This window comes from Oryctolagus cuniculus, chromosome 19 (assembly GCF_051225735.1).
Source record: "Oryctolagus cuniculus isolate XC-2025 breed Fujian yellow rabbit chromosome 19, ASM5122573v1, whole genome shotgun sequence".
Lineage (NCBI taxonomy): Eukaryota > Metazoa > Chordata > Mammalia > Lagomorpha > Leporidae > Oryctolagus > Oryctolagus cuniculus.
This window is the reverse complement of record NC_142885.1, coordinates 53,517,018-53,529,660: the sequence shown is the minus strand read 5'-3', so window position 1 is coordinate 53,529,660 and position 12,643 is coordinate 53,517,018. Positions and strand designations below refer to the sequence as shown.

General features: G+C 49.8%; 1 protein-coding gene across 2 annotated transcripts in view; it reads left to right on the top strand.

Annotated features, from left to right (window-relative positions):
• The window catches only part of SCNN1G (sodium channel epithelial 1 subunit gamma), a 61,574-nt gene that overhangs the window by 37,404 nt on the left and 11,527 nt on the right, over positions 1-12,643 (top strand). For both annotated transcript variants that reach the window (NM_001082126.1, XM_070063721.2), the window contains 3 exon segments: positions 118-308; positions 1,670-1,773; positions 5,432-5,595. In NM_001082126.1, the coding sequence (NP_001075595.1) occupies positions 118-308; positions 1,670-1,773; positions 5,432-5,595 (459 nt within the window).

Genomic DNA, 12,643 nt, shown 5'->3' with positions numbered 1-12,643 from the left:
CCAGCCCCCGGAATTCAGAGGAAACCCATCCTTGCCCTGGATATCCCTCCTATTCCCCTGAGAGCCTGGCCCACAGCAGTAGGACTGATGGCTCCTGCCTGGTGTCTCCTCTCACAGTGCCCAAATGACTCCTCTGACTGTGCCACCTACACCTTCAGCTCCGGGATCAATGCCATTCAGGAGTGGTACAAGCTGCACTACATGAACATCATGGCTCAGGTGCCTCTGGAGAAGAAAATCAACATGAGCTATTCTGCTGAGGAGCTGCTGGTCACCTGCTTCTTCGATGGAATGTCCTGCGATGCCAGGTCAGGCGGGAAGGCTGCTCGCTCAGTCCCCGGGGACCAGCAGCCCTGGCCACGGGACCCCTCGCACACACCCCCAGCTCAGCTAGACATCTTGGGAACCAAAGGGGATCTTCTCACTGGCTCTGCCCTCTGGAAAAAAAAACACAGGAGCTGGGTTCTGGAGCCAGTGCGTAAGGTGTCCCTGGTATAGTCAAAATAGCTTTAAACTCGTTAGATTACTCATAGAGCACAGAGCAGTGGATGATGTGCGTAGAACCTTATATATTAGGAGTAGTAGATAATGGGCCCAGAACATCGTGTATTCAGAGTAGTTGAACCTTAGAACCTTGTGTATTAAAAGAAGATGAGGGCTGACGCTGCGGCTCACTAGGCTAATCCTCCACCTGCAGCGCCGGCACCCCGGGTTCTAGTCCCAGTCGGGGCGCCGGATTCTGTCCCGGTTGCTCCTCTTCCAGTCCAGCTCTCTGCTGTGGCCCGAGAAGGCAGTGGAGGATGGCCCAAGTGCTTGGGCCCTGCACCCGCATGGGAGACCAGGAGGAAGCACCTGGCTCCTGCCATCGGATCAGTGCGGTGCGCCGGCCGCAGCGGCCACTGGGGAGTGAACCAACGGCAAAGGAAGACCTTTCTCTCTGTCTCTCTCTCACTGTCCACTCTGCCTGTCAAAAAAAAAAAAAAAAGTTGATGTGGTGCACAGAACCTGGTATGTTACCGTCCCATCACAGGTACCAACAACAGAGCAGCACCGACCTGGTCTAGCAGAGGAAGCGAGGGAAGGCAGGAGGGAGACAGACCTAGGTCCAATATGTGCGCTTCCAAACCTTTGTTCCTTCAGGATAACAGATCCTGGGTGGTGGCTGGGCAGGTGAATGGCAGGTTTGAAGGAGTTCCTGCTTATCTGATGAGCTCACTTCACTCTTTTTAAATGCTAAACTCATCTCACCTTGCTCCATGTTAGTGGACTTATTGGTGTAGACGTGTGGAGACCGAATGTCAGAGATCACGGTACTCTAAAAGTTAAAGTCACAAACGGCATATGGTAGAAGGGCACAGATGACAGGACTTCTCCCCTGGGGATCACTTACTAGGACTGGGGTTTGGAGTGGAAAGATGTCAAGTGTTGCCTGAGACAGAAATGGGGGTGAGAGGATCAACAGGGAGAACAGGAAGCAGAGTCTGTCTTTGGACCAATGTCTGTCAACCTGGCCGAGGGGCCTTGCTTCCCACGTTATCAGAAAGACGAGGGGAAAGTGGGCCACGTCCATCATCCCCTGGCTCCCTTAGAACTTTATCCCAGACTTCAGCTAAGCGGTGCGAGGGGCGTTCTCAGCCCGGCCCTGTCTGACCCATTTCTTGCTCCGTAGGAACTTCACACTTTTCCATCACCCGATGTATGGGAACTGCTACACGTTTAACAACCGAGAAAACGAGACCATTCTCAGCACCTCCATGGGGGGAAGTGAATATGGTAAGGAAACCTTGCAGGAGGTGCCGGCGTGGTGGTGGCAGAACAAAGGGGTGCCTGGGCCTTCCAGAAATGCAAGGCTAGTTAGTCTCCTCCACGTGGCCTGAAACCAGGGACACCACTCTCCCATTTTCATCAGTGTCTGAGTCGGACCGTTCAGTATGAGTGCCTGTTTGCCTTCTTGCTTATTTACTTATTTGTTTCTATTTATTTGAAAGAGAGAGAGAGATCTTTCATCCACTGGTTCATTCTCCAAATGCCCACAGTAGCCAGGGCTTGGTCAGGGTGAAACCAGGGGGCCAGAACTCCAGGTGGGTCTCTCACCTGTAGGGCAGGGACCCCAGCATTTGAGCCTTCATCTGCTGCCTCCCAATGTGTGTGAGCAGGAAGCTGGAAGCTGTACTCCAATGTGGGATGTGGCCATCAGCATCACAAGTGGCGGTTTAAGCCGCCGGGCCACAGTGACTGCCCCCTCTTTACCGTGAGAGAGCCACGGGGACATCACTGGGATTCTTGGTGCTGCAAAGTCTCTGTTTTGAGTTGTCGCTGGGGTGAGTAATGCTGGGCGAGTGGCTTCTAAATGAGGTTCACCCCAGATGTGCTGAATAGGAGATTAGGGAGGCAGCCACACCTTTATCTGAGTTCTGCTGACAGATCCTGCACTCCCTGCGTGACCTTGAGCGAGTCACTGCACTTCCAGTGGGAGTCATAATAAGCGCTCTGGTACGAGCTGATGCGAGGACTTTAATAGGGAGCACATTTAGCCTGAGACCTAGAACGCACTGTTAGCGAGCTCGGCTACCATAAGAAAACCCCATAGGCTGGGTGGCTTAAACAACATGCGGCTCACGATCCTGGAGCCTGGGAGGGGCCTGATCGAGAGGCTGGCAAGTCTGGTTTCTGGTGAGGGCTTCTCCACTGGGACTGCGAACGGCTGTCCCATCTCGGCGTCCTTGCACGGCCCTTCCCCTGTGGCAGGTGGACAAAGGATACTATGATGCCTCTTCCCCTTCATATAAGGACACCAGTCCTGTCAGGTCAGAGCCCCACCCTGTGACCTCATTTAACCTTAACGAAGGCCCCGTCTCCAAATACAGGTTGAGGATCCATTATCCGAAGTGCTTAGGACTCGAGTGTTTTGATTTGGGATTTTGGGGGGATGGGTATATTTGCATATACATAATGTCTTAGGGATGGGACCCAAGTCTAAACATGAAATTCATTTAGGTTTCACACACACTTGATACACACGACTCAAAGGGAATATTATACAATATTTTTAGTGCACAATCATTTTGACGGTGCCCCATCCCATGAAGTCAGGTGTGGAACTTTGCACCAGTGACATCATGTTGGCACTTTACAAATGTCAGATTTTGGAGCACTCAGATTTTGGGAGTTAGGGATGCTTAACCTCTACCATCATGGTCAGGATAGGGCTTCAACTGATGGATCAGGATGGGGAGCACAATTCAGTTCATAGCATACACTACACCTACTAAATGCTAGCTGTGGTTGTCATTGCCACTTTTATTTCCATTAGTAGCATTGCTAGTAGTTGACAACTATTGCGGCTGCTGCTCCCACTAGTACCATTATAATTTCCAGCATTACCACATATTGCTACTATTCTACCATACCTACTTTGATAAGGAAGGTGGGAACTCAACAGATTGCCCTGGCTTACCCACAGAAGGGATTCTGGCGAGATCCTGTGCGCAGTGAACATGATTTGATATGCAATGTGTCTCCGTCAGGAAGGGCAGGGCCCTGCCCTGGTCGGCATCCACACTTTGCATCCTGTCCTCTGCCGCTGTGTAGTCCATGTTTTTCCCGAGTCTGCAATAGAAGGCATGGAGGACATACTTCAGGGGGAAGAAGTTAGGGAGCTGAGCGGAGAGTTGCAAAGCCCTGGCTCTGCTACGTGGGAACTGTGTGACGTCCAGCAAGTCACGTTCACTCTCTGGGTTCCAGTTCCCTTGTTTACAAATGGAGAGTCAGAATAATTCTCAAGTTCTCTTCCTTCGATGCATACGAGACTGTTTACTCACTCATTCCTTTCCCAGACATTTACTGAGAAACTGCTATGTGTTGGACACTCTTCCAGGTGCCAGGGACACAGCCAAAAACACGGAAGATGCCACCCCTGCTCTTAGGGGCCTTATATTCCAGGGGGAATCAACGCAGAGCAAATGGGCAGATGAGTCTGTAGTCGCCATGTTGTTACAACTCCCAGTGAGTGCTAGGCCAAGAAGACAGCTGCAAAGGGAGGGAAGAGTGGGTGTGGATGGGATGAGAAGATCCCCACAAGAGGAGTGGGCAGTTAGTGCGTGGTGAAGATAGTGCTCGGGATGCTACCCTGATCCCGGATCGGAGTGCCTGAGTGTGAGTCCCAGCTCCATTCCTGACTCCAGCTTCCTGTGAATGTGCGCCCTGGGAGGCAGCAGGTGGTGGCTCAAGTAGTTGGGTCCCTGCCACCTAGTAGGAGACCCAGACTGAGTTCTTGGCTCCTGGCCTCTGCCTAGCCCGTCTTAGGCCATTGTGGGCATTTGGGCGCGCGAACTGGTGCATGGGAGAGAATGATCTCTCTCTTGCTGTCTGACTTTCAAATAAGTTAAAAAGAAAAAAAAAAAAGGTCCTCACAAAAGCAAAGGTCCCCAAGGAGAAAATGAGCTTAATGTGTTCTAGAATTAGAAATAAGACAGTGTCCTTGGAGCCTATTGAAAGAAGGGGAGAGAGGGAGGAGATGAGCAGGGAAAGTTAAGTGGGGCTGCAGCAGCATCATAGCCTTGGCCATCACAGGTCGGTTGCAAGGCACTCCTCTGTAGTCTGTGAGATGCCAGAAGGGTCTCAGGCCAGGGAGGTACCTGAATCTGATCCAGCTTGAAGGGGCCCTCTGGTTTCTGGGTGCAGAATAAACTTCAGGCAACAAGAGCGGGGCAGGGAGAGGTTAGGCCTGCGATCAGAAGCACGAATCTCTTCTCTGCATGCTTGTCCTGGGGGTTTAAGCAGCCACAGTGCTGTGCATCCCTTTAGATGCTCAGGAGAGCTGCTGACCTAAAGGACCACGTGGGGATGGGGGTCTCGGGCAGGGCAGCAGTTCCCTTACGCTTAGCAAGAACGGGGCAATTGGGCTGGCTCCGCGGCTCCCTAGGCTAATCCTCCGCCTTGAGGCGCCAGCACACCGGGTTCTAGTCCCGGTCGGGGCGCTGGATTCTGTCCCGGTTGCCCCTCTTCCAGGCCAGCTCTCTGCTCTGGCCAGGGAGTGCAGTGGAGGATGGCCCAAGTACTTAGGTCCTGCACCCCATGGGAGACCAGGAGAAGCACCTGGCTCCTGCCTTCGGATCAGCGCGGTGCACTGGCCACAGCGGCCATTGGAGGGTGAACCAACGGCAAAAGGAAGACCTTTCTCTCTGTCTCTCTCTCTCACTGTCTAACTCTGCCTGTCAAAAAAAAAAAAAAAAAAAAAAAAAAAACAGGGGCAATGACTCTGAACTCCTATTTTGGGCCAGCCCCTGGAGGCAAAGTATTGAACAAGTCCAGCACCCAACTCCCACCCAGGGTCTCAAGACTGAACCTCCCAAAGCACCAGCAGGAATGGGCTACCCCTGGGGGGATATTTTCCTAGCATTTGACAACAGCAGGCTGCCTTATCTCTCAGGGCTGCAAGTCATCTTGTACATAAACGAGGAAGAGTACAACCCCTTCCTGGTGTCTGCCACCGGGGCCAAGGTTCTAATCCATCGGCAGGACGAATACCCCTTCATTGAAGATGTGGGCACAGAGATCGAGACGGCCATGTCCACCTCCATTGGAATGCACCTGGTAAGCGAGTATTCTGCTTTCTTTAGGCTTGGAGAGAAGGCTGGGGTTGTTTTTCCTCCAAGGATAACCAGTGGGGTGCAGCTTATGGAAAAGAGTGTTTATTTCAAAAGGGAGCACAGCCCCATATTTTCCAATGGTTATCCCCAATGGTCGTTGTAGTATTACAGAAGCTACATCTTCTCTTACCTCGGTGGTGCTGAGAACACTCATCCCGGCCAGCAGAAGCACCTCTGGCCTGGCATTCTACCTACAGGGTGCATTCGCTAGCTTTTCATCTTCGCTAATCTCTCAAGGAAACAAAATGTGGTATCATACATCATTTACTTTGCCCTTCTTAGTAGCATTTTTTCCACCTGTTTCTTGGAGGGTAAAAAAAAAAAAAAAGCAATGTTGTTTGGACTATTATCTGTCTGTCTTTTTTTTTTTTTTTTTTTTTTTTTTGACAGATAGAGTTAGACAGAGAGACAGAGAGAAAGGTCTTCCTTCCGTTGGTTCACTCCCCAAATGGCCGCCAAGGCCAGAGCTATGCCGATCCAAAGCCAGGAACCAGGCGCTTCCTCCTGGTCTCCCATGCAGGTGCAGGGGCCCAAGCACCTGGGCCATCCTCCGCTGCCCTCCTGGGCCACAGCAGAGAGCTGGACTGGAAGAGGAGCAACCAGGACTAGAACCCCGTGCCCATATAAGATGCCGGCGCCGCAGGTGGAGGATTAACCAAGTGAGCCATGGCGCCAGCCCCTGTCTATCTATTATTTCCAAATTTAATGTCTCCAGCGACACTCCTTAGTCTTCAGTTAATGCCCCAAAGGAAACTTCTTGCCTCTCCCTAACTTGTCCTCGAAGCAGTGCTTTCTAAATCTGATTGATCATTAGATCCATCTCTACACAGTCAGAATCTGTGGGATCCGTATTTTACCCAACTCCAGTAGCTGTTGCAAGAGGCAGCACAGTCAGGGGCTTTGGCCTTAGAAACTTGAGTGCACTGGAACTAGAGGAAGAAGTAAACGGTGCCTGCCCAAGTGGAAGTGAACCTAGACTCCAAAATTCTACCTAGCATGGCCACCAATGGCTTTGAATTAGGCTATGAAGTGATATAGTGGGCATTGGGGGCTTGCCTGCCCATCCATTGTTTCTGTTTTCTGAGTGCCTCCTATGGGCTGACACGGGGGAGCCATCAATGTGGAAGACACTTGTCCCTGTCCTGGTAGAGCCCAGGGACCAAATGAAAGGACCGATTCTGAATAAGAAATTGCGCAAAGCATTAACTATGGTGCCGTAAGAGCAATGAAGGAGAAATGCAGGCTGCCTGAGAGCGTGCCATAGATGTCTTCATCTGCTTCCGTTGCTAAAGCAAAATACCTGAAACCAGATCACTTACAAGGAATACAAGTCTATTTGGTGTATAGTTCTGGGAGCTGGGAAGTCCAAGTGCACAGCAAAGGCCTGTCCTGGGCTTCTGCTGAGGGCCTCCTTGCTGCATTATAACCTCGGGAGGCCCAGCAAGCTGCCAGCTCAGGTTTCTCTTCCTCTTCTTGCAAAGCCACCCAAGGCCATCAAGGGGCTCCACCCTCCTGACCTCATCTAATCCTGATCGCCTCCCAAGGGCCTCACCTCCCAAGGTTATTAACATCTGCATTTGGGGATTAGGTTTCCAACACAGGGCCTTTAGAGGACACACTGAACCCAGAGCGAGGGTGTGGCCTGACGCAGGGTTTTTTGCTTTGCGTGTTTGTGTGTGTGTGTGTGTGTGTGTGTGTGTGTGTTGGTGGGGAGATGTTCAAGGAATGCTTCCCAAGGAAGTGATATTTAAGCTGAGGCGATAGACCTGGTGATACCCCCGAGGAAATCAGGGGCTTCCCCGCTTCACGACGCCATCAAAGGAAAAGTCCTGGAGCGAAGAAGCCCACAGGGTGGCTGCCCGGATACTCTTGGGAGGCAGGGCAGTGAGCGGCTTTGTTTCAGTGCGGGACAGAATTCCTGTGTAGCAGCTGAGGCTGTGCGAATTCTGCTTGATTGTGGAAAAAGAAAACATCTTGAGCTCCCCCCCTCCACCCCCCCAGTCTGCTCAGACAGTGCCTGGATAAGCCTTTGGGCCATCACTTAAGGTGTTGGCCCCTGCCGCCTCTGTTCACAAGGAGAGTGACGGTGGTGGACGGTTGGGGCTGCCGTCTGCTGGGCAGTTCTGTCTTCCTGAAGACGGCCCTTGGCTTGGCTGCGCCCCCTCCCTTACTCTTCTGCCCTCGCCCTGCCTCCTGCCTGTAAACTGAGAGGCGCTGGGCTTTGCCAGTGTGCGAGGATCAAGGAATTCTGCTCTCTGGATTTTTCTGCTGGGCTTGGAAGGAGCCACTGCATTGTTCAGGAAGTGCAGCTGTTTCCTGAGCTGGGTAAACAAAGACGTGGGTGAGTTTTCTGCGACACCTAATTTGCGGTGTAGGCGCAGGGTCGCTCAACTCTAAGTCTGATTTATGAGCGCCTAGACCGAGAACAACAACAAGGAAAGCACAGGGATTAGGAAGAGGTCAGCGGGGAGGTCACCAAGAATAAGTCCAAACAAACTAGACTTCTTTTTACTCTCCTGTTTTGAGTCCTTGGATCCAGCCATACCTGAAGCTAGAGACCCTTGGACTTCTCAGTTCTGTGAGCCTAAGTCTACGCTGTTTCATTTTTCTTAATCCAACATGAGTTACTTCTGTCACTTGCAAACAAGCCTCCTAACACAACATTAATTACTTTTGTATAAATACAAATAAAAATGTATTTTTAATGATGTTATTCCAAAGAACAAAAGATAGCTGTCAGACTCCTGAGTGGAGGCCAGACTGCAGATTTGTCCAACAAACGCCTTGCAGGTCGGCTCAGAGATAGGAGCAGCCCAGGCAGGGGCAGATGGGCAGACGGGCAGATGGAACGGGAGCGCCGTAACAATCAGTTCTGTCTCATCTCCTCCTCCCGCTCCTTCCACTTGCAGCTGGGCACAAAGAGGCTCCTTCAGCTCCTTCATCGACTCACTCTCCCAGGTAGACAGAAGGGACTCACATCCCCCAGTAGACAGAAGCTATTGGGGATGGTTTTCTAAATGATGAATTCTTGAAGGAAAAGTGTCAGACAAGCAGTGTCAGGAAGGGCCGGTCTAGACAAGAACACAGCAATCATAAGAGTCCCAGGAAGGAGGTTAAGCCACGTAACGAAGCTTGGAGGAGACAGAGGCTGTGGAGGTAAGCAGAGGGATTGGGTTTTAGAGCTGATCACAACGTGGAAGCCACAGAGCTTGACAGCCGATGTCAGCAAGAGGGCCAGGGAGGTTAGGCTGATGCGTAGGTCCTGGGTTGGCGAATGGGTACAGTGCTGAGACGTAGAGACTGCAAGAGGAAGGGGAGGGCTGCGGAGAGGAGACCCCTTCCGTCTGTCCTTTGTAATGTCAGGGTGAAAAAAAAAAATCCAGTGATCCCTAGATGCTGTGACCCCAGGGCTCAGGAGAAAAACTGGAGAGGGGATTCTAGATTTGGAAATAAGCACTGTCACCCAAGACCTGAGACAGGACCCTACACATGCAAACACTGGAGGGCAGAGCACGAGAAGATGGAGAAACGGAGATGGGAGCGGGAGCTGGAAGAGTAAATAAACCAGGACAAATGGGGGGTGGGGGGTGGGGGGAGCCGATGTAATCCATACACTGTACTTTGGAAATTTATATTTACTAAATAAAAAGAAAAAAGAAAACCCAGGAGGAGCGTGTCAGGCAGGTGTGTCTCTAGTGCCAAGGACGGCGAGAGGTCAAGACAAAGGGCAAACGGTGTTCTCTGGGTTTGGCAACCAAGAGGTCGCTGAGGTCCTTTGCCAGAGCAGTTGTCAGTGGAAGGAGTGGAACAGAAACCAAAGTACAATGGTTGAATGGAGGACGGGAGATGAGGAAGTGGACAAGGGTGAGCCACTCGCCCAAGGGTGTGGGGCCAGGTCCTGGGTCATGGAGAAGGGGCAGGCTTCATTTCATTTCAACCCCCGCTGCACATTCTTAAAGCACACACAAAACTTCTTTTCACAAATATCTGTAACGGGGATTAAGAGCTCAGAATGAGATTCAAACTCCAGCTTTGTCCTGTGGTTATGAAATCGCTGTGCCTTGGTTACCTCACCTGTAAAATGGGGCTGATGATAATGATAGACCTTCATGGCTGGTGAGAATTCAATGAGCCAGCCAGCGCCACAGCTCAATAGGCTAATCCTCTACTTAGCGGTGCCAGCACACCGGGTTCTAGTCCTGGTCGGGGCGCCAGATTCTGTCCTGGTTGCCCCTCTTCCAGGCCAGCTCTCTGCTGTGGCCAGGGAGTGCAGTGGAGGATGACCCAGGTGCTTGGGCCCTGCACCCCATGGGAGACCAGGAGAAGTACCTGGCTCCTGCCTTGGATCAGCATGGTGCACCTGCCGCAGCGCACCAGCTGTGGCGGCCATTGGAGGGTGAACCAACGGCAAAAGGAAGACCTTTCTCTCTGTCTCTCTCTCTCTCACTGTCCACTCTGCCTGTCAAAAAAAAAAAAAAAAAAGAATTCACTGAGCCAATCTGTCTGAAGTGCTTAGAAAAGTGATGGACATATAGTAACTGCTCAAAAAATATTGACTGTTTCTACATTTTAAAAAAAGAGATGAAGGAAAGATAAGTTTGAAGCAAAAATGAAGGGCTAGAGATTTTCCTGTCTTTCTCAAACTTTCCTCCTTTATAAATAATGTCCACAAATAACATAGCTGATATATGTATATTATTATATAATGTATTCTATTTCCCGTGTAAAGGATGCTAATTGTTTGCCTTATGTATCACAAATATCTTTGCCAGTTTGTGATTTCCTTTTAGTTTTCTTTATGATACCTTTTCACATCAAAAGCATTGAGTGTTTCATAGTCAGTCTTTTTTTTTTTTTTTTTTAGATTGATTCTAGATTCTATTTGAAAGGCACAGTTAAGGAGAGAGAGAGAAAGAGATTTTTCATCCTCTAGTTTACTCCCCAAATGGCCACAATGGCCAGGGCTGGGCCAGCCCAAAGCTGGGAGCCAGGAGTTCTTTCTGGGTCTTCTGTGTGGGTGCAGCTGCCTAAGCACTTGGGCCATCTTCTGCTGCTTTCCAAGGTGCATTGGCAGGGAGCTGGATCAGAAGTGGAGCAGCCTAGACTCCAACGGGCACCCCTATGGGATGTTAGCACTGCAAGCCGCGGCTTAAACTGCTGCTCCACAGCACTGGCCCCTGTTTTGTTTGTGTGTGTGTGTGTGTGTGTGTGTGTGTTTTTAATAAGATTTATTTATTTATTTGTAAGTCAGAGTTACAGAGAGAGGGAGAAACAGAGAGGGAGGGATAGAGAGAGAGACATCAGTCTTCTATCTGCCGGTTCACTCTCCATATCACTGCAATGTCCAGGGCTGGGCCAGGCCAAAGCCAGGAGCCAGATCTTCATCTGGGTCTCCCACACGGGTTCAGGGACCCAAGCACTTGGGCCATCTTCCACTGCTTTCCCAAGTCATTAGCAGGGAGCTGGATCAGAAGTGGAGCAGCTGGGACACGAAACAGTGCCCGTTTGAGATGCCAGCATTGCAGGCAGCAACTTTACCCACTATGCCACAGTACCTGCCCCAAAATCGTTGTTTTCTTTGCATTTACTGAGGATTTTTCTTGAGATAAGAAACTAAACTGAGTTTTCTTCTGGTTATCTTATTATTTAATTTAATACTGGAACCATTAGAATGTTCTTTCCAGCAGGAGGTGAGTGGAACTCGAATTTATCTCTTTATCTGAGTAGTTAACAAATTATTTTAACTTGGCCCATTGAGTAACTCTTTTTTTCTTGCTGCCACTGATTAGAAATATAAACTTTTTACTATACACAAGCAATATTTATACTTTATGATAAAATAAAACAAAGTAAGAGTTAAACCACCTGTAATTCCACTTAGGACAAAATTCTTCTGTTACCTTTTGTCACTTTTTTTTTTCCAAATGAAATGATTCCTATTATTTATTTATTTTTCTTTTTAAAAATTTTTATTGGGGGCCAGTGCTGTGGCACAGTAGGTTAATCCTCTGCCTGTGGCTCCGGCATCCCATATGGGCGCCAGTTCTAGTCTCGGCTGCTCCTCTTCCAATCCAGCTCTCTGCTGTGGCCTGGGAAAGCAGTGGAAGATGGCCCAAGTACTTGGGCCCCTGTACCTACATGGGAGATCAGGAAGAAGCTCCTGGCTCCTGGCTTCAGATCAGTGCAGCTCCAGCCATTGTGGCCATTTGGGGAGTGAACCAACAGAAGGAAGACCTTTCTCTCTGTCTTTCCCTCTCTGTCTGTAACTCTACCTCTCAAATAAATAAATATTTTTTAAAAATTTTATTAATATAAAGAGAACAGATTTCATAGGGGCAATTTTAAGACCATATTTCCCTGCCCCTCAGTCCTCTGCCTTCCTGCCTTTCTTTTTTGTCTTTTGCCATTTTTTAAAGTTTGGTTTGTTTGTTCTATGCAAATAAGATCCTACTGAGCTTACTCTCTGTAATCCACTTTTGTTTCACGCAGCCCCTCCCCCATCAACCTACATCATCATCTTTCCATGACCTTGGTCTTCCCGTCTTCCACACTCCCAAGGTTAATGGCGATATCCTGACTGGTATGAATGTAGATTTTATCATCATAAACTAAAGTCTCATAGCACACAGTCATCCTGGGTATCCCTGGGGGGCTGGCTGCAGGACCTTCTGCAGATCCCAAAAATCCAAGGAGGTTCAGGTTTCTTATACAAAATGACACAGTATTTGCTTAGACCCTAGGCACATCTTTCCATAGACTTCATTTTTTATTTGCTTTTATTTGAAAGGCAGAGAGAAGGACAGACATGAGAGAAAGAGAGAGATCATCTATCCACCGGTTTACTGCCCATAATAGCCAGGCCTGGGCCAGGTACCCAGAACTCAGTCTGGGTCTGCCACATGGGTGACGATGACCCAAGTACTTTAGCCATTACCTTCTGCCTTTCAGGCTGAAGTGAGCAGGAACTGGAATTGGAGCTGGGACTTGAACTC